This window comes from Trachurus japonicus, chromosome 16 (genome assembly GCF_045865225.1).
Source record: "Trachurus japonicus isolate A0001 chromosome 16, Traja_1.0".
Taxonomy (NCBI): domain Eukaryota; kingdom Metazoa; phylum Chordata; class Actinopteri; order Carangiformes; family Carangidae; genus Trachurus; species Trachurus japonicus.
This window is the reverse complement of record NC_140922.1, coordinates 5,685,954-5,711,400: the sequence shown is the minus strand read 5'-3', so window position 1 is coordinate 5,711,400 and position 25,447 is coordinate 5,685,954. Positions and strand designations below refer to the sequence as shown.

At 44.9% G+C, this 25,447-nt stretch overlaps 1 protein-coding gene and 2 long non-coding RNA genes across 3 annotated transcripts in view; all 3 read left to right on the top strand.

Moving 5' to 3' along the window:
* Window positions 1–1,119: 1,119 nt before the first annotated feature.
* On the top strand, window positions 1,120–6,491 carry LOC146971558 (macrophage mannose receptor 1-like). The gene is made up of 6 exons (XM_085803294.1): window positions 1,120–1,173; window positions 3,903–3,949; window positions 4,091–4,495; window positions 5,703–6,044; window positions 6,150–6,238; window positions 6,361–6,491. Exons 2-6 carry the CDS (start codon window positions 3,913–3,915, stop codon window positions 6,448–6,450), a joined length of 963 nt encoding a protein of 320 aa, XP_085659420.1. The 5' UTR covers window positions 1,120–1,173; window positions 3,903–3,912; the 3' UTR covers window positions 6,451–6,491.
* Window positions 6,492–14,650: 8,159 nt separating this feature from the next.
* Window positions 14,651–25,447, top strand: part of LOC146971555 (uncharacterized) — a 29,808-nt gene continuing 19,011 nt past the window's right edge. Inside the window, exon 1 of the long non-coding RNA XR_015037966.1 lies at window positions 14,651–14,723. This is a non-coding gene — a long non-coding RNA (uncharacterized LOC146971555). The remainder of the gene's footprint in view (window positions 14,724–25,447) is intronic.
* On the top strand, window positions 19,239–20,171 carry LOC146971557 (uncharacterized). The gene is made up of 2 exons (XR_015037968.1): window positions 19,239–19,344; window positions 19,910–20,171. It is a non-coding gene; the product is annotated as an uncharacterized LOC146971557 (long non-coding RNA).

Here is a 25,447-nt window from a genome sequence, read left to right as displayed (position 1 = left end):
CAAGTCCCCCTTCCATCAGATCCTCAAAGGCCTGATACACACTCACGTTTTGTGAGAAAAAACAAAGCCTGCAAACACTTTACAAGATATTGTGTGCTTGCCCTTTTCTTCAGCATAGACATTGTGCATTCCCAGGGGAGACTCATGAGCAAAATTGGCATGAGATGGCCTCAGTGGGAAAATCTCCTTTACATCTGACTGGTCTGAAGCACAACTTGGATAAGAAATGACAGCCATTTTCAAAAGAACATTTGCATTGTCTATGGGCCAGTCATTCCCATTTGAATATTTGAGTACAATCAAGGGATGCAAAAGACTAATAAAACCAAACGTCTCAAGCTGTTTTCTGTGGGGTGGGGAAAGAAGAAAGAAAGAAGTTGCCATTTGTCTCTATATAATGGCGTTAATACTCTAACCTAACCTGTACTGGTAAACAGTTTATATTACAGTACACAGTTTCAGTTTGGGGCAACATAACATATGTTCGTTGCCTTTTCTACTTCTTTATATAAATAACTGCCTTTTTTCTGGTAAATTTAGTGTTAAATACTTCTGCATTGCCACTGACTTGATGTATTGTATATCACACATAGCATACTTTTTTCTCCAGGAGGAACCAGAGGAATTCTCCGATAGTGACTCTGAAAGTCCTGTGTGCCGGAGAAGGAGAGGTGGGTCATGGAGAATTTAAATTGTTGACTCGCAACAGGGTTACACCCCGCCTTTCCGACAAGGCTTTCAATATAAGGAAATGTGTGTTACTCAACAGGTGACTCCCTTCTTTAAGACATGCTGATAGAGAAATACCCACATTGTGCCTAATTACGCAGCAGAGCCCAGACAGGGACTAGTCTGCCTGTCTAGCCTCTACCTGGTCTTTTTACTAAACTTAACCAACTCCTTTCATCATTATGCAAAATATTTTGGGGGAAAATATGCTGTTAAAGGAATTGTCGGAAAGGCAGGATGTTAAAAAAAAGAAAAAAAATACCGTCATTCCGATCATAAGAGGCAAGAATTGTCAGAATGATGGGACGTTTGTGAAAATTAAGTGGTTAAGTGTGCCATTTAGACAATTAGAGGCCTATGTCGGACTGGTGGGATGTCGGCGGTTGCCCCCAGGTGAGAGCAAGGATGCTAACCACAGCACCACTGTGCCACCTCCTAATCCAGGTATCAACTATGGTAAATTACTGGGAAAGTGTGATGTACGGTGGCCCTGAAAGCTCAGCACACACTAAGATGATTAACCACACACAAACTCAGAAAAAAACATCAATTTGACTACACATGCAACACAAGTTATTTCTACTGGACACCAGCCATGAAGTACAACTCCTGACTGCAGCAAGTGGGTTCTCATCCTTCCCATGACTCATCCACATGACTAACAAATAACTAATAAGAGGTTCTTCATGTGTAACTTTGGAAGTCACAACATTTTGAGCAGGTGTATTTCAGCTCAGATCATCATTTTAGTGTTTCCTAGAAACACTTTTGTTGTCTTGTCATTTTGATGGAATGTTTTGTGAATTTGTTTGTTCTCTGTCTATTTGCATGTGTTTTCTTAAGCTACAGCATTGAGTGTAGTTTGATCTGCAAGGACAAGGACCTGTATCATTACACCAACCTCTAAGGAAAGTTATGCTTTGCATACTCAAATGATCTTAAGCAGTAGGGCTGTTTTCGACTAAGGATTTTCATAGTCGAATCTGATTCGTCAGATTTTGCCATAGTCGACTGATCGTCGAACCTTTTTTTTTTTTTTTTTTTTTTTTTTTTTGATAGCAGCAAATTTGCGACTTTTTCCGTTTCAAACAAAAGAGCTAAAACACCCCAAAAATATGGTAGGTGTAAAACAAATACCTTTATTTATTTTCCACACTTAATGATTTTTTAGTAGCCATTGTGAGCCAGGGTATGCGTTTATGTTACGTTGCCCTGGACAACGCTCCTTTTGCTCGGACTGTGAGTCATCCCTCATCCCTCAACGTGATGAAGGATAGCGGTGGTCGCGGACACAGAGAAACCGGGTAAAACATGTAGTATCAAAACAAACGGAGGTCAGAAGGACTCGACAATCCGTACATTACGTTAATCAATCCTGTAACACACACAGTGTGACCGCGGCACCGGCAGAGAGACAGACAGGCTGCAGAGGGACGAGATTACAGCTGTGACTCCCGACACTGATGGTGCGTTCATGACAACTCGGAAATCGGAAAAAAAAAACAAGTTCCTCTTCTGAAAAACTCTGACATGTCAAACTTTAGGATGTGTTAGGGACTAATTCATCTGTCTAACCATCTATTGACACTTGAAACGGTAAACACAGCTGATCCATCGGAAAAAAAAAATCACCGCTGGAGTTAATTTATTTTCCGTGACTGAAAGCAGGTTCTTGAATGTAACTCGGTCAAAGTCAGATGTATCCTCACAATGTTTTGCTGTTCTGTCAGGTCATGCATGATAAATGTTGACAAAGTTAGACTGTCAGACTTCCTTGATTTTAAACTTTGGCGGCTCTGCCCCTCGTCTTTTTGCCACTCCGTGAGTGTTCTGCAGTGACTTCTTTGACGGTCCTACTGCTCACCTCCGCTCATTTGAAAAAAAAAAAAAAACCTCCGCTCATTTAATTGTGCAACTGCAGTGGGTGATTTATTAATACGTAGTAAGAAGCTAAGACTACCGTTTAAACGCACACATAATTTTGAACTCTTTATTAACAGAAAGTAGGCAGATTTTGTATCAAAATAGTCTTTTTATAACGAAAAAAGACATTCTATGTAACAATTTATGCTCAGCAGCCGTGGGCACCCCCATAGCTATAGTCAGAATGGTATGGTCTTGGTTAGATTCGACTACGAGGTTCATAGTCGAATCAGACCCCTCCGAATCGAATCGTCGAATCGTCGACTTTTGGAGGTCAGCCCTATTAAGCAGTAACCTAAGTGGTGCCTTGTCATAATTCTGAGATCCTATTATTCCAGCATCCCAACAGTCTGAAAATGACCCATTATTCTGAGACCTCAATGTTTCGACATCCCATTGTTCCGGCCATATTTAACCCATTGTTCTGACGTCCCGTTGTTCCGAAATCTCAGTGTTTCTATCTTTCTATTTGCATGTGTTTTCTTAAGCTACAGTGCATTGGGTGTAGTTTGATCTGCAAGGAGAAGGACCTGTATCATTACACCAACCTCTAAGGAAAGTCATGCTTTGCGTACTCAAATGATCTCAAGAATTACGTATTCCTCAGGGAGGTTATAACCAGTGTCTCCTCAACATGTGCACATGTTCAGATCTCAACCCTATTACAACATTCACCATCTGGAATTCAAACTTGTGAGTCTTTATGTTTCCAGGGAATGAGTGAGATGGTTGGAATACCAGGTGACTGCAGGAGAACGCAAAAGAAGGATAGATAAGACTTAACGGGGAATTTCCATTTTTTACAATCTGGACCTTATTTCTAGCATAAAATATGATTATTTACTCACCCAGATAACATTGGTGTCATTATGAGTTCTTCCGACGAAATTAGATCCAGCCGAGAGCCGCGTATATCCATTATCTGGGTGAGTAAATGATCGTATTTTATGCTAGAAATAAGGTCCAGATTGTAAAAAATGGAAATTCCCCTTTAACTAACTTCACTGCTCTTAACATGTAGCTAGAAACTGAGGGGGCAATGAGACATTTTGAGATGAATGAATGAATGAGACATTTTCTTCTTGTCTTGAAACCCTTAGCTTTGTCTCAATTTGTAGCTCAGTCAGAAAACAACACTGTTGACGTTGGTCTGTCATCGTTTCTTAACCACATGGGCATAAGCTCCATCCCCGATGATAGTATTTGAGTTTTGAGTTTTACAAATGTTATCAATGTGTTTTCTTTTTCAGTAAATCAGAAATGAACTGTCTTGTGACTCTGGCTCTCCTCTTTGTTGGTAAGGTCAAAATGTGTACTTTTCTCAGTTTGTTTTTTCTTCTTCTGTGGCCTGCTTAACATTGTGTTGTTGTTTTTAATTGTGTTACTTTGTTCAAATGATTTACCAATACTAACTATACCTTCTATCACTGCCCTTCAGGATGTATCCTCATCTCCAGTTCTCAGTACCCCCTGCGCACGTACTACTATGTTAACTTGAAAGTGACGTGGGCCGAAGCTCAGCAGTACTGCAGAGAGAAATACACTGACCTGGCAACCATTGAGAGCGTGGAGGACATTGGCATGTTAAAACCTAATATTTCCTATTCGTGGGCATGGATAGGCCTGAAGGATGACCCAGCATCCTGGAAGGTAACCATGGGCAATGACCACAACTCCTGGAGATGGTCAGCAACTGGTGAAACGAGCAAAACCGGTTATCAATCCTGGAATGTAAGTGAACCTGACAGTGTGTCAGGAAGGGAAAACTGTGTGAAAATGGATAAGGCTGGAGCCTGGCATGATGTTTCCTGTGAAAGAAACTACGGCTTTGTTTGTTACAATGGTAAGGTCCAAGTGCACTAATTTTATCAATTGACTTAAGACTTATCCAATGATCATGGTATCTCCAGAGAAGGTGTTAGGGCTGCCCCCGACCAAAGATTTTGTTGGTCGACCAGTAGTCGTCACTTATGGTGATTAGTCGACTAATCGACCCCCCACCTTGAGGGGAAAAAATAATAATAATAATAATTTAATTTTTTTTTTTTTTTGCCCGCGGTCAGGTTGAGATTTAATTAATTAATGCTCGTGACTCCGGCCGTGTAGGGTCCGAGATTCAACAACAAGCCGGTCGGGTTTCACCGTTATTACTGGCAGAATGCCCGTTTATCACCAATAAACACAGTAGATGATGAGGGTAAAAAGTTACTGTGCTCAGGCTGTATGACTGGGGTGGGGGTCCGCGGCGTGGAGCGGTGCGGGCATAGACACATGTCTATGGGTGCGGGTCTCTGACTGCAGCGGGGACTATCATGTCTCCGCTCCGTGACACTGAGACTGACCGCTGGTGAGCGCTGTGGGACGGGACCGGGGCTCAGACAGCCGCTAATGGTGACAGCGGTGATACGAGAGAGACTGCCGTGCCGTGTAAAAAAACAAAAAAAAAAAGTGTCACGTCACGACTTCCTGTATCTGGCCCTTCAAAATAAAAGCCCCATAACCTTTCATATACAGTTCAGTCATTGATGTTGGCTTAATTTTGACAAGACACAGCTCCAAATGTTTTTTTTTTTTCTTCCTGCGACCAATCGACCAATGAAATTTTGGTCGGCTAATGATTTTTTTGTCGACCAGTGCTTGGTCGACTATTTGGGGGCAGCCCTAGAAGGTGTTGTATCACTGGGGAACCATTTGCTGCACAAGCCTGATTAAGGCCCATTTATGCTTTCTGTATGTAATATTTTCAACATTATATACTCCTACGCATCCCCTGTATTGGCATGGACCTCTTGTTCGCTGCCATCCCTCACGACTTTGAGACATAGGTTTTACATGTTTATTAATATTTACAATACAATACACTACAATGTAATATAATATTTATTCTGGCCCTCTGAGATGCAACTGTTTGATTTCCCTACAAAAATAAGTGAGAAATGTACATCTGCCACTACCTTTTGTGTTCTTTACATATTTTTGCGTGGTTGGGACACTGGATCATGAAATAACTGAATTAACTGACACACTGGCTTCATTTGTGTGTATTGCAGTCACAAACGAAAAGGAGAAAATCTACGAGTTTGTCTCCACGCTGAAAACTTGGCATTCTGCAAGAGATTACTGCAGAGAGCACCACACAGACTTGGCGATGATCGAGAACAGTGTTGAAAATAGTGAGCTTGCTTCAGTTAAACCAGCCGATGCTGAAATCTGGATCGGTCTGTACAGAGTCCCATGGGAATGGTCTGACATGTCCCCAAGCACCTTCAGAAACTGGAGAAGTGGGAGTCCAAATAACTATGGTGGCAGGCAGTTCTGCATGTCTGAGAATCCTGATCATGAATGGGATGACGATGCCTGTGATGTAAAGTACCCCTTCATCTGTCATGAAGGTGATAGTTCAGAGACATGAAGACAAGCTTTTGAATTTTTAACGACCGGTAAATATTAAAATTTCTGTCTTTGTTTTGTAAATGCTTGTTTACTCTACTTTTCAGTTTCGAAACTTCAGACGGTGGTGAAGATAATGACTGAGACTGATGCTGACATGACTGACTCAAATGTTAACAGCAAACTCCTTGAACAGGTAAATTCTTGTCTCTCTTTTTCTTTTGTAAAAGTAAAATGAAAGGGAATGAGAGGAAGATGCAGACTTTATGATCATGGAGAACAACAGAAATGATGATGATTTCTGATATTCCTCCACAGCTGGATGCAGTGCTAAGAAGTCAGGGATGGAGCAACTTCACTCTGCGATGGAAAACTCTGCCCAGAAAGCTGGGAGAGAAAGATGTTTGATCTCTAATGCACAACTTCTTCTGTTTAGTTGCTAATAGACTAATTAGTGTGGATAGAAACACTTGTTGACAACAATGTAATGTGAGGTTATTAGACTTCCTGTAGTGTGTATAGGAAATAAGTGACAATGTCCGTGATAAGACAGGAATTATTATTCTGTTCATCTCGTTATAAAGAAATAAGTAAATGGTGAAAACAATCATATGCTTCATTCTGTGGTTTTACTTTGTACTGTATGTGTTCAGTTATTCATTTAGAAAATCACAATGGAAATGAACTGTGCAACAAATATTTTCTCGTCAATTTTAACAAATCAGTATACATTCAGTATTCACCTCCATTGTGCTTGCTGAGCAGCTCACGTCTCTGCCCTGCAGATCACAAAACAGCATGCATAACTAGAAAAAACATTTCCAAGAATGGAAATGGTGTGAATGCTGAAAGCAATGCTGAATGAGCTGAAGAAATTGTTGAAACAATGCTGAATGAGCTGAAGAAAGAAAGAAAGAAGAAAAGGACAGAAGGAAAGAAAGAAAATGGGAAGGGTAGATGGAGAAAGAAAGAAAGAACAAAAGGACAGAAAGAAAGAAGACACAGAGAGAAGGGTAGATAGAGAAAGAAAAAGGTAAGAAAAACAGAATAATAGAACATAAAGAGAATAGAGAATGAATGAAAGAGACAGAGGGGTAGTAAGAAAGAAGGAAATAAATTGGGGTGGATAAATGAAAGAGAGATATACAGAGAGCAGTAGAAAGAAAGAAAGAAATGGGGTAGAAACATAGAAAGAGAAAAGGAGTAGAAAGAAAAACAGAAAGAAACAAAGAAGTAAAAAGAAATGGGGTGAAAGAAAGAAAGAAAGAAAGGAAGAAAGAGAGAGAGGGGGATGATAGATAGAAAGAGGTAGATGGATGGATGGATAGGGAGGGAAAGATAGAAAGAAGTTATGTAAAATACAAATGAAGGAGTAAAAGAAAGAAAGAAAAAGAGAAAAAAAGAGACAAAGGGTTGATAGATAGATAGATAGATAGATAGATAGATAGATAGATAGATAGATAGATAGATAGATAGATAGATAGATAGATAGATAGATAGATAGATAGATAGATAGATAGATAGATAGATAGATAGATAGATAGATGTTAAAAGCTGCGTCCTATGTCCCAGGCTCCACCTGTAATTGTACTACTATTAATAGAGTTGGAAAGACTAAACGTCTGAACTTAAATTCATGAGAAAAATATAAATTGTTGGAGATGTTTACATCAAAAGTATAAAATAATTGAGAGGTTGATGAATGTGAGCTGAAAACCTGTTTGTGTGTGAGTCTGACGGTCTCTCTGTCTGCGCGTACATGTGCAGAAAGCCACAGAACTCCTCCCTCCCTAATGATCTGATTGATTACACCTGCGTGGCAGCCTGCCCTCAGAAGTTACTATGGCGACTACCAAGCTTACATTTTACTGTGTGGAACAGTGGTGTGTTGTGTCTGTTTGTCTGTTTGTGTATGTGTGCATGTGTGACTGTGTGTGAGTGTCTGTGTGTGTCTGTCTGTGTGAGTGTGATGCCTGTGTTTGTGCGTGGACATCCTCTGTCAGTCTGGTTTATCATGTGTGTGTGTGGGGCTGTGTTTAAAAACAGGCTGCACCTTTCTATTTATAGACTTTGATAACGAGCTGGCCCCTACAGCTGGACCAACTGCACTACACAGAGCAGAGCAGAGAGATTTGAGCTCTGCGCAGCTTCCGAAAACAGCCCATAAAAAGATAACCGTACCTCTTATCAGAATGTGGCCATGACTACTGGGGCAAGGAGACCTTCCTGAGCACATTGATGTGCATTAAATGTTTGTAGGGCAAAAACTTTTCTCAGGGTCGCAAGGTAGAAAAGGGGGGCATTTCTGTGTTTCTAAAAAAATCAGCTCCTACTTTTATATTGAAGTGGATGAGCCACTGGAGCGGGTCTAGCTGCACAATTAGGCTCACTGAGACAATTCTGTAAGTCTGTCTGCTGTTTTGAGCACATCAAATGAGACACGACAAGTGTGGCTACAAACCGGTGAGGAAATCACGTGTCTAGAGTTTAATTTGTGGCCGTGCTGGCAATTTATCCAGAAAAAATCCTGAATGTTTTTTCGATCCCTCTCACTCTAACGATGATGTCACTCACTCTGACTCAACCCCATACACACTCATTGAAAAGTGTGAAATTTGTCAGAAATCCTCATGTGCTTTTAAAGGATTTATCTCAAAAACGGTACAAGCTATGAAAAAGTTGTACATACAGGATGAATACATTAGAAGTTTGTCTACAGCTCAGAATTTGAAAGAAGTCTCTAGCTGAAAGTATGTGGACGCTTTAAAGGCTGAAAGAAGTAAGAAGATTTGAAGAGTTTCAAGACTGTTCCAATGCATTCTCTATGGGGAAAAAAAATCTGAAATAGTTGAATAATGCAAAAAGTATGAATAGTTGAAAAGAGAAAAGACATAGCACACCTGTCCTGAAAAGGCTGAACATTTTGATGTGAGAATTGTTGAAATAGCACAAAGTATGAAGGACTAGTTAAGTGTCAAAAGTATAAAGAAAATGGCCGAACAGAAGAACAAAACCTACTCCTATGACTCTAGGGATTATGGCCATCAGAGGGTGGATCAGACTACACGCAAATGTGACAGTTGAGGGTCCTGTCACTATGCCTCCAATTGATCATGCGCCCTGGCTACTTGGCCAAGGGGATGACCCTTTGGCCAAGTGGTTAGCGCGCATGTTAGCGCGGGCCCTCTTCACCTTGCCACACAGGCATAACTCACAGGTAGCCATATAGGTAGGTCTGACTGTAGGTCAGGTAACTTGCTCTGACTGTGAATGCAGTAGATGGGTGATCCAGTCAGAAAACTATTCATAACTGTGGAATTTTGTCCGTATATAGATATTACTTTAACTATTTGCATAATAGAGTTATTTTCATAGAAAAGTACATGAATAAAATTATTCGTGATTTTAAGTATGCGGTATCATAACTGCATTTCTGACGTTCATGACAAACCAAACCATTTGAAAATCGGTCAGAAACTAAGCAAGTTCTGGTCAGTTCAATGCACTAAAACATTAATCTTGATGCCTTGAGCCAGGTTGTAGCAACATTTCCTAATTTCCACCTGTCGTCCCTGGAGAATTGTCCCTTTAGAATTGCTGTCCTGCCCACTCAGGGCAGCTCACAGAACAACTTCGGTCGCATATGGATATGTGTGTGTATGTATGTAAATATATACTGTATATACAGTGCCGTGAAAAAGTATTTGCCCCCTTCCCGATTTCTTACTTTTCTGCATACGCTGAGGATCACAGAGGATTTAAAATGGGACATCAACACAACTGCCATAATTAAAAAAGCACATCAGCGGCTTTACTTTTTAAGAACTTTAAAGAGAGACAACCTCTCAGCAGACTTGCTTCAGACTTTTTATCACTGCTCTATTGAGAGCATTTTAACCTACTGCATCACTGCATGGTATGCCAACTGCGTGGACAAAAAAAACAAGTCATCAAAACAGCTGAAAAAATCATCGGTCCCTCCCTGGATGACATCTTTCGGACGCGCTGCCTCCGCCGTGCAAACAGCATCCTGCAGGACATCACCCACCCGTTGCATCACCTCTTCACCCTGCTTCCATCTGGCAGGCGCTTCTGGGCCTTTAAAGCCTGAACCTCCAGGATGCAAAACAGCTTCATTCCTCGGTCTATCACAGAGCTGAACAAGCAGCAAGGTCCCTGAAGACCAGCACATAGAGGGCATTCTGACACACCTCCACTTCGAAACACCGCTGTTCCGACCCACCCCCCCCCACCCCCCTCTCGCAGCTGTCCAAGGTGCTGAACTGCGTGACGTTTACACTTGTTGCGGCTTGTCTGTGAAACGTGTGCTGCTCAGAGACTGGGCAGATCTGTCCCACTTACTTTCTCCCCGACTCCGTTGTTGGAGATCTCCCACACAGTAAAAGAAATACACACAGCTTGAGCTCACACGGGCGCGAGGCTGCTGCAGCCGCCACTCATGCTGACTGAGGGAGATGCTTTGGTTGGGCTTAGACAATGAAGAAAGGAGTTGGTTAAGTTTAGTAAAAAGACCAGGTAGAGGCTAGACAGGCCAGAAGCATAATGAACGTAATGTCATTAATATGAAGTATTTGCTTGTTTTGCAGTTAATTATGCACATGATCCGTTTGACCCCAAAAAGGACAAAAGGATCAATGCGCATTGCGCACTGCACAGCCTCCGGTTCCTTTCTGATTACGTCCGTCTGTCCGTTCGGAATGGGGGGGGGGATAGAAAACCCCGCTATTACAATGAATGGAAGTCTATTGTCGGAAAGGCGGGGCTTCGGAAAGGTGGGGTGTAACCAGGGCAAAGGGTGGGGGGGTGGGGTGGCTGGGCTGTGCAATTTATTCACGAACTCTCTACTGTTGTTGATGATGTTCTTTGTTTACTAATTATTGTATGCGAGTGTATGAGATGAAATGTTGATGATGATGATGATGGGTGTGTGTATGCAAGGTATGTCTGGAGGCTGCTCTTTTGGTCACACAAGTAAATTTCGTTGTGTTGTTTTTGTTTTTCTAAACTGCACAATGACAATAAAATGATTTTGATTTTTTGATTTGAGACGGCCAAACTTCTCCCAGGAGGATACTGATATTCTGTGACGTTGTTTACACTCTGCATTGCGGCTTGTCTGTTAAACACACGCTGCTCAGGGACTGGGCAGATCTGTCCCACTTGCTTTCTCCCCCACTCCGTTGTGGGAGATCTTCCACAGAGTAAAAGTACACTTTTATTTTCTCTCCCTCGCTCAGCTTGAGCGCAGCTGAACCCGGCTTGAGCCCACACGGGCGCGAGCCTGCTAACCCCGTTATTATGAAGAATGGAAGTCTATTTTCGGAAAGGCGGGGTGTAATCAGGCTGATGATGCAAAAGTAGTCTGGGAGGAGGTTACTGATATTGTTACCCAGGTTTGCTCTGACATACTGAGAACACACTAATAAAGACACTCATATTTAGTAACCTATTAAACCTGTGTGCACAGATCACAACATAAACAAATACCATAACGGGAATTAAATCAGAAACAGCTGTACGTAAAGGATGTATCCCCAAGCGTCTCTCTTTTTCTTTTATCTTTTGAATTTGTTGAGATGGGAGATGCCGAATATACTGTACAGTATGCTCACTGTCTGATGCAGAGGCTGTTTGTGGTTGGCTGAGAGAGATAGTTGATTTGCTTTTAGTTTCTCATTACGGCTGTGTGACGATGTGGCCGCTTGCCCACAAATAAATTAATAATGAAATAAATAATAAAGCAGATCATCAGAACAGCAGTGCGTAGTCTCAACACAGCAGTGACATGCAGTCATCCACCCTCACAGTCCTGCTCTTGGGACATCCACGGCTGCTTTTTAGTCCCAGTCCGTCGCACTCCGGCCACTTTAATCTGTGTTAATTCAGTCAGGTGGAGTTTCCATTACGCATGCCAACAGCCTTTGATCTGTCATCGGAGTGACAGGATAATCGATATATGTATGCGCTGATTCAGATAGTTACATTAAATAGTGGTTGTTGTGATTATTTCCTATTGCATTTAATGTGCCTGGAACTGTGGAAACCTGCCTGTTGGGTCTTGGTGACGTGTGCACACTGTGCGTCGGTCAGCCAAATTACCATCTACAGCTTTCTATGTGACAGGAAACAGGTTGTTAAAATTGATAACTATGTCTCACTGGCTAGGGCTCTGAATATTGGCGCCCCTCAGGGTTGCATACTATCACCTCTTCTGTACTCTGTATACACACACTTTTGTCAATCACATTCCAGTTCTGTTTTGTTATTTAAGTTTGCAGATGACACATCTGTAGTAGGTCTTATCACTGATAACATTGAAACTACTTACCGCAGTGAGGTGGAGAAGCTAGTAAAGTGGTGTGAGAACAACAACCTCATACTGAACATCTCAAAAACTAAAGAGTTGGTTGTTGACTTCAGAAAGAGGGCCACCCCTCTTCTTCCCCTCCTTATCAATGGAGAGGTGGTTGAGCGGGTAACCTCTTTTAAGTTCCTTGGAACTACCATCCATCAATCCCTATCATGGGAGCTCAACACCAGTCTCGTAATTAGTAAATGCCATCAGCGACTCTACTTCCTGCGGCAGCTCAAAAAATTCAGGGTCAGCCGACCAGCCATGACCCATTTCTACAGGTCTACTATAGAGAGCATACTTACTTTCTCAATGCTTGTCTGGTATGGTCACACAACCTCACAGGACAAGGCGCGGCTGGAGAAAGTAGTGCGTCGAGCCTCTAGAACCATCGGCTATAGTAACCTGCCTACACTCACATCACTTTACTCAACCAGACTCGTCAGAAAGGCTAACAAGATCATAGCAGACCACTCCCATCCGGCACATCATCTCTTTAATCTCCTCCCATCAGGCAGGAGATACAGAAGCATTAAAAGTAAAACATCACGCTTCAGAGACAGCACCTATCTCCAAGCTATCAGACTCATGAACTCACATTGACTTGCACTATTGCACTTTGCACCATACTGTGTACATGATGTCGCTGGGTACTGTTCCCTGTCATTTGTAAATTGTATTGTATTTTGTAATTTATTCTGTCCCCCGCATGTGTTTTTCATGTGGGGTCGTGTCGTGTTGTATGTACTGGAGAGCAAACCAAGACAAATTCCTTGTCACTGGTTGACATGGCAATAAATTTTCTTTGACTTTGACTACCACTGCGCCGACTGCGCTTCACCTTGCGCACTCTCTGCGCGGCTTTTTGGCACAAAATTGTCACTGCGCCAAGATGAATCTGTCGACCCCTCCACCTGCTGCGCTGCCACACCCATCTCGGTGTGCCTAGGTCTACCAAATTACCAAATTTGCTGCGCAGGTGCTGCGCCGGAAGAAATTACCACTGCGCCGGTCGTGCCAGGCTGCACCACCCTGCAATGTGCCACGAAATTAGAGCCCTTATAGTTTACAACTAAATATGACCTCTATCATTAAACCTCAGGATTTTCCCTTGCTTACTCTGACATCTACTTTCGAGACTACCACTATGTGGACCAGTTACTGAACTGGACCGAGGCTCAGAAATACTGCAGAGAGAAATACACTGATCTGGCAACCACTGAGAGTGCAGAGGACTTGAGCAGGTTAAACAGACCAAGTGGGGACAACTAGTGGGGTCATGGATTGGACTGTCTTATGACCCAAAATTCTGGTGGTGAGTCACGAGCAATGATTCAAACCCCTGGAGATGGTCAGCAACTGGTAAAACACCAGAAACTGATTATCAGAACTGGGCCTCAATGAACATGAACATGTCAACAATGGTGTGACTGATCAGTCAGAGGCAAGAGCCAGTGCTGCATTTGAATGCATCACAGCAGTGTGACCAAGCCAAGTGTGTCCAAATTCAAATGCAGATGGTCTCATTTGCCAATGGTCTGTTCTTGTCCACACAGTCTATGGATGCCTGTGCACGATGCCATGATGCGTGAGGTGAGTTTCCATGTCACAGAACATGAAGAGAAGTCTATTCATTCTTTTACCTGACAAAACCAAAATAAATTTGTTTACGTATATCAGATAGCGTCCTGAATGTTAGTTGTGTACATGTGGATGTGGAGCACTGATACTGATATTTATAAATGGCACTGTGAATGTCAATTTGTGTACCCAAATACTGTATGAAAATATGAGCCCAGTCTCAACAGGTTCAGCATGAGAGGAATTGTCCATCATGACAAAGCTTCCAAACATACATATTGGTCTGTAGCTGCAGCTACATCAACAACAGAAACTGCCAAAGCCACAACAACAGCATAAACAACCATGTGTTCCAGCATGAAAGCCACAACAACAGCAAAGAACACACCCATTTACACTGTAACAGTCAGAGGCTTTGTTGTTGGAAATGAATCAAAAGTGTACTCATAAATATGTGTATGTAATTAAATATGGATTAAATAAAAGTAGTACAGTCATTGATCAAGGTTTCTGGAGACACAGATTATAAAATTATGACAAAACATACAAAAGCTTTCTGATGACAGAACATTATGATGACATAATAGGTTACACTTCCTCATTTGCATATAAAAACAATGAGTATGTTAAAATGCAGCACAGTTGTGTCTACCTGTCAGAGAGAGGACAGACATTCTCTTGCAGAGGTTCCAGGTTTGGTTGATGAGAAACACTGGACTTTTGACATGTGAGTACACTTTGTTTCATTAACTTCTCCCCCATGGGTTAGAATATCAAATCAACTTTTTCCGCTCCAAAAGTGTGAATCACCTCCTGTTACACCCAGTCATTTTAATATTCATAATTGCTTTTCAATCACATCAGAAATACATGTACATTTATTATTTACAAATTGTGTCCACTCAAAAATTAACAAATGTGACAAGGTGATTTTTTTGCTATTTTTATTACTTTCAGTGAAATCAGAGATGGACTCTACAAAGCTTTTGATTTTCTTCTTCACTGGTAAGAGTTATGATTCCTTCAATCTCCAGTTGATGCTTTTGGTTTCCAGTTCATTTGTTCTATCACACAACTTAGAATCACAGGCCATGAGAGAGAAGCCATGAGAGCAGTGAAGTTGTTTTGAAGTCCTCTGACCATCTGGCTCGTAATTAGTGTTGCACCGATACCGATACTAGTATCGGTAGGGGGCCCGATACCGCACTAAAATGCTGGCATCGGTATCGACGAGTAAAACAAATGACGCACCGATGCCATTTACTGATATGAACGCTGCGCCTTGTGTCTTCTCTCGCCCGACACTCACTGCTGTGTGATCACACGTGTTCAGCGCATGCCAAGCCAAGTAAGGATGTAAACAATTCAATTAATTGCAGTTAATCCTTTTCAAGGAGTTTTTTGTGAAATGTAAACAAGCAAAGCCGACATAAAGTAGCGGGATCTCTATTTAAATGTGTGCGCAGCGCACTGAGCACACACAGGGGAGAGAGGAGGTGAGAAGAGACAACAACACTGTTACCTGCTGTATACTGGCCTCAGCCTGTACCATCGCTAAAACACAGACCAGTGTGTAACGAGTCAAAAAGCCGCCGTCACTGAGCTGCCAAACCGACGCGGGTCCGGTGTGTTTATCAAAGCTTGTTCGCCGTGCTCAGACACCGGTCGATTTGAGCTGCGTTCAGGCTGCAGTGACGGCGGCTTTTTCACTCGTTACACACTGGTCTATGGCCAGTATACAGCAGGTAACAGTGTTGTCTCTTTTCACCTCCTCTCTCCGTGTGCGGTGCGCACACATGTAAATAGAGATCCCGCTACGTTATGTTAGCGCGGTCGCTACCGGAGCTTAATTTAAAAAAAAAAAACAAAAGCGCTCGTTGCGGTGCAGCTGAGAGCAGCGGAGTTTCCTCTGCTGCAGCTGATCAGCTGACATGTGGTCAAGACGAAGCTACAGAGTAGACCTGTCACTGTCACAGGTGTCTCTCATCTCATCTCATTATTATAGGACTTCAACCTCAGCGCTCTGTCTTCAGACTGTCCTGACCTGTCCCTGAACATCACACATGGACAGCATGGAGTTGCCTGTGTGATTGTTACTGAGTTTATTAATGTTTACATCAGGCTGCGTTCAACCAATCAGTTTATGCTACTGTTATTTATGTATATACAGTAATCATTAGTGTAGTGGCAGGAAAGACCATTTCATGTATCAAATCTATTGTGTTGGTCAAGTCAGAGGAAAAATGTTTGGGGTGTGTTTACTGTTCCTAAATGTAAAAATGCGTTACATTGGACCCTCAACATTATTTAAAGGTTAAATAACGTGTTACTTAAACATTTTTACCAGGTAGGCAATAAAAAAGTTCTACTGGATTATAGTATTAGAAGAAAAAAAGCTCTTATATATTTTTTTTTCCAAACTGTGTGGTATCGGAACGGTATCCGTATCGGCAGATACTGCACAGCCGGGAATCGGAATCGGGGGCCAAAAAATGGTATCGGTGCAACACTACTCGTAATTCTGTCGAGACAGAACATGTAGCTTATTCAAGAGCATTAAATATAGTTGCAAGATATACAGGAACCCTCAAGCAACTCTTATTTGAATTTTCTCATTTGAAAGTCTTCAGCATGTCTGCCTTGTAAAATAACATTTATTATGGGTAATAGTCAAAATTTTGTAAAATAGACATACTGTATATTTGATTCAAAACTACATAATTTATTTGACACTGGTCATAATCGACCTGTGATGGGATAAATTCATTAAAGATGAGACATTTTCTATTGTAAAACTAAATGAAAAGCCTTGAGACAGTATTCAGATCCACTTTTACCGACATGACTCGTTTACAACTAAATATGTCCTCTATCATCAAACCCTAGGATTTGGCCTCACTACCTGTTCTGCCAGCTACATTCGAGAATACCACTATGTCACCGAGTCACTGACCTGGACCGAGGCTCAGAAATACTGCAGATACCCGACGACACGTGTGGTTATTGGGTGCGGATCTTGTGCGGATCAGAGGTCAGGTCAGGTCAGGTCAGGTCAGGTGACAGACTGGTGATGGTTTTGTAATTTGCGAAATGAAAAGGCCGTTCTGACGGCCCAGGCCGGTCTATGCGTTCTGTCTCTGCATTTTCCCTTCCCCCCTGCAGTGGCTGATGGCGAGGCGGGGCCCTGATGTGGAACACCTGTGTCCTGTGGTCTATATTAGAGGGTTGCAGTGTGCTCGGTCTCTCTCTGCCTGCCGCCAGCGAAGCTCCGTCTGAGCCTTTCGTTTGGTTTCTGTTTGGTTATGGTTATGTTGCACATTCTATTATGTAAGGGATAATGTATAGTTCGGAGGTTGTTATGGAGAAATAAACCCCGACAGGTTGTATGGAACCCCGACGCGACTCATACTCATACAACATGAAGGGGTTTATTTCTCCATAACAACCGACCAACTATACATTATCCCGCTTAGAACACGGCCTACAACTAAATCATTCAATAATGTAACACAAAATAATGATAAAAAGAGATTTTATTCATGTAAAATTAGACCGTTGCTCGGGACGCCGCTCTGACCAGCGCAGCACAGAAAAGAGAAAGTATGCAGGATATTTACTTTATGTTTCATTTTTACCGTCATTAAACAGCTTCGGACTAATAGTGATGTTAGATAAACGACTTGTAACCTGTTACAGGGAGAGTGGAGGCTCCTAAGTTATTTCCACATCGTGGCTGAAAAGTAAACTTGCATCAGAACCTCTGACCGTGTCACAGCTCCTCTCCTCTCTGTAGCTCCGCGACACAAACGCACCCCATAATCTCTTGTTTATGACAGATAGGACTTCCCAAAAAAATGGGGTCATCCCTATGTTCCCACAGCCCTATGTTCCCTCAGCCCTATGTTCCCTCATTTCTAACTTTTGTCGTCACTGAAAATTAGGCCCTATGTTCCCTCAGCCCTATGTTCCCTCATTTCTAACTTTTGTTGTCACTGAAAATTAGGCCCTATTCCCACAGCCCTTTGGTCCCACCATTGGTTGGGTTTAGGCAATGAAGAAAGGAGTTGGTTAAGTTTAGTAAAAAGACCAGGTAGAGGCTAGACAGGCCAGATAGACAGAGTCCAGATAGGTAGAGAGAGTCCAGAGGGAACATAGGGCTGAGGGAACATAAGGCTGAGGGAACATAGGGCTGAGGGAACATAGGCACGCTCCCCACAAAATACACGTAACGTGTATGGTAATCCATCGATCCACTGATTGATTATCAAAGGCTTCAAATGCACGAACGGGAGGAGGCTCAGCAAAACAGCGGCCGTGACTGGACATGCAGAGTCTGCCGTTGCTAGGGAGTCCAGCGGTGGTCTATCGAGAAATAAACACAGCAGAATATCAGAATCGAGTATTCAAGAGAGCCGTGTTCTAATTGTAAATAAATTATATCTTTATTATCGTTCCTCCGTCCTCCCTTGATCGTTTTTGTTGTGGTCCTGTGAGCCAGATCATAACAAATGGGGGCTCGTCCTATTGGTGAAAGTTGTTTGTGCGTAATGTTGCTTCTGCGGAGATTGATGATTGATGTTTGCGAAGCGCTTTGTTTGATGTTCGCGCGTTGATTGCTGTGACGTCATTCTGGGGGTTCCGTGAGGGATTCCCCGTGGGAACGCTCGTAGGTGAGGATTGTAGGAGAGGAATTGTTTTGGGCTAAGTAAGTGGCTGTGATAGACGTGAGTGTGTTTGTGTAGAAGGAGACAGGGAGAAGTTGCGTGTTGGCCTCGTTTTCGCAAGCAGTGTGGTGTCTCCCCGGCAGGTTAAGCGCGTTTCCCCTTTGGGATTCGTGGTGCCACTGTAGTATGGGGTGAAAGTGGTTGGAGCGGTTGTCTCGGGAGCACTTCCATAGTGCGGACGGGTTGCCAGCTTGCTGGTCGCTTGGTCACACTAGTGGTAGAGAGTGCTTAAGTACCCGCCATCAGTATCCCCTGAAGACTAGGGTTGAGTTTAGGTAGAAATGGATAGGCAGTTAGGGGGGGTTCATCCGCTGGGATTGAGGCTATAATCGTGTCTTCTTTTTTGTTTTCCTTGGTGAGTTTGTCTTTGCACGTGTGACCGGGTGAGTCATCTCCCTCCTGGTCACTGCATGGCGCTGTGTCAGCCTGGCGCAGGTTAATGGGGGGACGGCACTGTTAGGTGATTAAAACAGCTGTGTTGGTCGACATTTTCCCTCTCTGCTCCTGCTGTGCGGTGCGTCCGGTGAGCTGGCCGGCGTGCTTGTTTGTGTCTTCCCGTCGTATCATTAAGTGTTGGAGCAACGGCGAGCTGGTGGAGCGACGCTGTGTGTGTGATTGGGACAGGTGTGTTTGGTCGCTGTTCTCCCTCTATGCCTCTGCTGTGCGGCACGTTCGGTGAGCGGGCTGGCGTGCATGCCCGAGTCTCCCCGTCATATCACTAAGTGCTCGGAGCGGCGGTGAGCCGGAGGGAGCGAGCGGGTCTGGTGGGCGCGTGTTGGGTGCAGTAGAGCTCAGAGCGGGGCGCTGTAACCAGCGGCCCCCACTCTCCTAGTTCTGCACACTATCCTGCGTCCTGGTGTGTTCCGGTCATCGGCCACCACGATGTTTGCTGCTGTTTTGTTTGGCTCGATTACATGGTTTTGATTAAATGATTGTTGTTGCCGACGACAGTGACCTCGGAGATATTTAACAATTTATTTCTTTTTTTTTCTTGTTTTCCTTTTTCTTTTGTGGGGGGGGCGGGTTTGATAATTGTTTGTTTTCCTCTAATTTGCATTTGAATATTTTAAGAAGATATTATGTTTAATTTGGTTTTGTATTATAAATAGTATTTAATTGTTTGTGGTGTGTGTGCGAGGTCAGCTAGACTGCGGCCATCTTAATTTTTTCCCTCTCTCCCTGTGGACAGGTGCTGTAGTCCAGCGCGGCGGCCCAATCCCTGGTGGTGGCTTCTTCACTCCTCCATTGCGTGTGTGTGCAGTGTCACGGGTGATATTATTTTCTTGGTTTGTTTCTCCTTCCCCTTGGTTTGATTTAGGGTCGCCGTGGCTGGCCCAGCCCTGTCCATTCCCCTTTCTTTGGCCCAGTCTGTTGTGAATGTGAAATATTTTGGCAACTATTGAAGTTTTATAAAAACAATATTGTGACAATAAATTATTATCCTTTTGATACATGAACTCTCCCCTGTGGTGATTCGAGCCTGCGTGACCTTTTTCATTTTTATAAAAAAACAGTAACTATTTCCTGGGGCGAAACTCCCCAGGTGGCGTTGTTGGCAACCACTCATCACCACTACTCACCACTCCACCTCGCCACATCTTGGCGTTGTTGGCAGGATCGCCACATTTAAAGGGGCAGGGACGTGTTTTTTTTGTTGTGTTTGTTTTTTTTTGCTATTGAGATTGATTTCTTTTTCTTTTTCATTGATATTATTGTTTCTAGTTACAGAGTCAAAACAGCAGCATCCATCCCAGGAACCAGACTTCGGTATTGTGAGTATTGGTGTTATTTCACAGCCATCATGGCGGATGAGGTACAGCGACTTAGGGATTTAGTGTCACAGCTAGAGGCAGACAATGAGCAGCTACAGCGGGAGCGCGCTGCTTCCCGGGACGTGCCCGGTGGAGCTGTTGCAGGTCCCTCCGGTTCAGCTAGCTATGCCCCATCTAGTGCTGCTACTGTCACGGAGCGGTTGGTTGTGGTTCCCAGGGACCGTAAATGTCCTTTGTTTAATGGGAAGACAGGTTTAGGGATAGCTGAGTGGACGGAGGAGATCGAGGCATGCATGCGGGTTCGCCACCTTTCCGCCGCCGACAGAGCCCTGTTCATTTTTGATCATTTAGATGGGGAAGCCCGAGAGGAGATCCGGTTTAGGCCCAGCACAGAGCGAGGAGATCCAGCTAAGATTTTTGCTATTCTGAGGGAACTGTATGGCTGTGCACAATCTTATGTAACGTTGCAGCAGGCCTTCTTCTCTAGGAGACAACAGGAGGGGGAGACTCTGCAGGAGTATTCCTTGGGCCTGCTGGCTTTGATGGAGCAGGTTGAGCGGTGCGCACACGACGGGATTCCTAATGCTGGGGATCTTTTGCGTGACCAATTTGTAGAGCATGTTCTTGACAGTTCTCTCCGTCGAACGCTTAAACAGTACGTCCGTAGCAAGCCGACCGCTTCCTTGTTGGACGTACGCGCTGAGGCTATCAGATGGGAAAGGGAGGGCCAATCAAGTGGGTTTAGGGGGCGAAGCCATTCGTTACCATCAGCTTACGGTCTCCAGTATGGGGTACAAAGCGACTCCCACCCACATCATCCCGTTGCCCCTCCCAGGTCAGAGATGAGTGATTTAATGGAACTTTTGAAGCGTCAACAGGCCCAACTTGACCAGCTCGCGCAGACTGTGGCTGCTCTGCAGGCCCCACGACCACCAGGGAATTTCTTTCAAAATGGTCCTTTAATTTGTCGAAGGTGTCAACAGCCAGGCCACATCGCACGGGAGTGCCGGGGCCCAACCGTACCCTCTCGTGCACGGGCCAACTCTTTTGGTGGTGCAAACCCTCAGGTTACCAGGGCGACCTCCTCGGCTCATCAGCCGGAAAACTGACACCCTCTGAGTCGGCGGGCCTCCGCTCAGATGGGGAAGTCAAGGGCCCACAGGAAGAGTTAGTTGCTGGTTTGATGTCGTCATGCCCAAAAATTGATGTTGTGTTTAGTGGTGTTCATGTCCCTTGTTTGGTCGACACTGGGTCTATGGTGTCCACCATTACTGAGAGCTTCTTTCAACAGCAGTTCTCATCTTGGGACCAGGATCGGCTTCGGTCGTGCAATTGGCTGCAGCTGCGTGCCGCTAACGGGTTAGAAATTCCCTATGTTGGTTACTTAGAGCTTAATGTTGTATTGTGTGGAAAGGTCATTCCTCGCTGTGGGGTGTTAGTCGTCAAGGACCCCCCCGGCACTGTGTCTTCCGTCCCTGGCATCTTGGGGATGAACGTCATTCGCAATTGTTACAGAGAGCTTTTTGAAACTCATGGTTCTTCCTTGTTTGCCTCGCCACCCGTGTCGCACGCTCCAGGTCCAATCTTTGAAGCGCTGCAGCAGTACCATCAGTCTTCAGTCAGCGAGCCAAACCCGTGCACAGGCACTGTGAGGGTCGGGGGTGAGTGGACGATACGAATACCTGGTGGGGTCCTTAGGCTTGTCGCCAGCACTTGTCCCGAGCAGGCCAGCGATCAGGCTGTGCTTTTCGAACCCTTGGAATCTGGTCTGCCATGTGGCTTGCTTGCTTCTCCCTGTCTTGTTCGTGTCATCCGAGGCACTGCTTACATCCCGGTGATCAATGTGGGGACGACAGATGTTCTTCTGTACCCTCGGACTCGTCTTGGCTCCCTCTGTGGGGCCCAGGTAATCAGTCTACCTCCGGGCGTGACTGAGGTTAAGTCGATCACCGCCAGTGTTTCTGCCCAGGGAGCAACCAGTGTAGCACAGGATGAGCTAGCATCTATTGACTTGGCTACATTGTCTGATGAGGACCAGAGGGAGGTGAGATCATTATTGCAGCGGTACCGTTCTGTCTTTTCCACCCACGATGGTGACTTGGGTTGCTCAAATCTCATATCGCATAACATACCACTGCTGGATGATGCGCCAGTCCGGCAGCGTTACCGCCGCATCCCACCCTCTGAGTACGAAGAGGTGAAGTCTCATATCAACCAGCTTCTTGAGACCAAGATCATTAGGGAAAGTGGCAGTCCTTATGCGTCGCCGATTGTTTTGGTCAGAAAGAAGGACGGGAAACTTCGACTGTGTGTAGACTATCGTTTGTTGAACACCAAGACCCGGAAGGATGCGTTCCCTCTCCCTCGCATTGAGGAAAGTTTGGATTCTCTCTGTGGTGCTCGTTGGTTTTCCACGATAGATCTGGCTAGTGGATACAACCAGGTTCCAGTTGCAGAGGAAGACAAACCCAAAACAGCATTCTGTACACCGTTTGGACTTTTTGAATTTAATCGAATGCCTTTTGGGTTATGTAATGCCCCGAGCACCTTTCAACGATTGATGCAGAGAATGTTCGGGGGTCAGCAAGGTCAGTCTTTGCTTCTTTACTTAGACGACATCATTGTCTTCTCTTCCTCCGTCAGTGAGCACTTACAACGGCTGGAGGCCGTTCTGGGCCGGCTCCAACAAGAAGGCCTGAAAGTTAAGCTGGGGAAATGTGCGTTCTTTCAGCAGCAGGTCAATTATTTGGGGCATGTTATCTCCAGCCAAGGTGTTTCCACCGACCCTGCTAAAATCGAGGCCGTGGCAAAATGGCCACGTCCGCGCCAAGTGGCTGAGTTGCGCTCGTTTCTCGGCTTTGCGAGTTACTACAGGCGGTTTGTAGAGGGCTTCGCGAAATTGGCTGCCCCCCTTCACAAGCTGGTGGCGACTCTTGCTGGTACGAAGTCCAGAAGAGGGTCAGGGCAGGCCTTTAGTGATGCTTGGACGTCCCACTGCGAGGAGAGCTTTGAGGCCCTTAAGTCCAGGCTGGTTTCTGCTCCTGTGTTGAGCTATGCAGATTTCTCGCGTCCGTTTATCCTGGAGATCGATGCGAGTTATAGTGGTTTGGGAGCTGTCCTTTCCCAGGAGACAGAAAATGGCGTAAGACCAGTGGCTTATGCTAGTAGAGGCCTCCGGCCCACGGAGCGCAACATGAGCAATTACAGCTCGATGAAACTAGAGTTCTTGGCACTTAAGTGGGCCATGTCTGAAAAATTCCGTGACTATCTGATGGGGCACAAGTGCATCGTCTTTACAGACAACAACCCACTGAGTCATCTCAATTCGGCCAAGCTTGGGGCGACAGAGCAGCGATGGGCTTCGCAGCTTGCCATCTTTGACTTCGAAATAAAGTATCGTTCGGGTCGCAGTAATAAAAATGCAGACGCGCTCTCCCGGAAGCCCGAGGTTGTATCCAGTGCCATCGGTCAACTCTTGCCTGGTACGCCAGTCCCCAAGGTCCTTCAGGAAGTGTCACGTCCAGCTCCTGGGGCGACGGTGACCCAGTCCATCGTTTCGGCGCTCCCAGGCCAGTCCACTGTCGACATTGGTTCCTTGCAGGAGGCGGATCCGCTTCTGAAGGAGGTCTTGTCTTTCTGGAGGAGGCAAACTCGGCCTTCTGCAGCTGAACGGCGTCAGCTTTCTCCATCAGTCATGGCGGTGTTACGTCAGTGGGACCGTCTGGTTGACCATGAAGGGGTACTGCATCGTCGGATCTTCCTCCCGGAGGGTGGAGAGGGGATTCTTCAGCTCCTCCTCCCAGCAGTTCTCAAAGAGGAAACTTTGAAACAACTTCACGAACAGCATGGTCATCAGGGCATTGAACGGACCACCGAATTGGTCAGGCGTCGTTGTTATTGGCCAGGAATGTCCCTGGACATAAAGAGATGGGTACAGGAATGTGAACGTTGTCAAGTTGCAAAAGACTCTGGCTCGGTGCCACATAGCTTTATGGGCCATTTGTTGGCCTCCCGGCCAAATGAAATTGTGGCTGTGGATTTTACACTGCTTGAGCCTTCCCGAAGTGGTTTTGAAAATGTTCTTGTCATGACTGATGTCTTTAGTAAATTTTCTGTGGCTGTCCCCACCCGGGATCAGCGGGCTTGTACCGTTGCTCGTGTTTTGTTACATGAATGGTTCTACCGGTACGGGGTTCCGAGTCGCATCCATTCAGATCAAGGTCGTTGCTTTGAGAGTCTGTTGATCAAACAACTTTGCTGCTTGTATGGTGTTAATAAATCCCGCACCACTCCATACCACCCTGCCGGGAATGGGCAGTGCGAACGGTTCAACAGAACTCTCCACAATCTTCTTCGCACCCTGCCAGTTTCACAGAAACAGGACTGGGCTTCTTGTTTGCCACAGCTGCTTTTCAGTTATAACAGCACACCACATCAGGTTACTGGCGAGTCCCCCTTTTTCCTGATGTGTGGGCGGGAGCCACAGCTTCCCATCGATTTCCTTCTTGGTCGAGTTAAGGACCCGGTCCCAGGCGAGGTACAGGATTGGATCATTGAGCATCAAGCGAGACTTGAGGTAGCATTTGAGGGTGCTAAGGAGCGGCTGTTGGCTGCTGCAGGCCGCCGAAAGGAGAGGCATGACCAGAGAGTCAGAGAGGTGCCTTTTCAGGTTGGTCAGTTGGTATATGTGCGGGACCTTGGTGTCAGAGGTCGGCACAAGATTCAGGATGTCTGGAGCTCTTTGGTCTACCAAGTAGTGAAAGCTCCAGGTCAGGGTGCAGTGTACACTATCGCTCCTGTGGAGGCTTTGCATCAAGAGCGGACAGTACACCGTGACATGTTGAAGGCTGTCGTCAGGCCCGAGCCCCTTACTCCACCCCCGGAGGAGCAACCTCCCCCAGCTGTGCTGGAAGCTGACAGCGACTCTTCTGTTGATGATCTTTACTTGCTGGTTC

What these genes read in the sequence shown, in the direction of transcription:
- LOC146971558 (XM_085803294.1), top strand. Translation starts at nt 3,913, where the DNA reads ATGAACTGTCTTGTGACTCTGGCTCTCCTCTTTGTTG. An exon ending in TCTGGCTCTCCTCTTTGTTG is followed by an intron (nt 3,950 to 4,090) that starts GTAAGGTCAAAA and finishes ACTGCCCTTCAG; the next exon opens with GATGTATCCTCATCTCCAGT. An exon ending in CGGCTTTGTTTGTTACAATG is followed by an intron (nt 4,496 to 5,702) that starts GTAAGGTCCAAG and finishes TGTGTATTGCAG; the next exon opens with TCACAAACGAAAAGGAGAAA.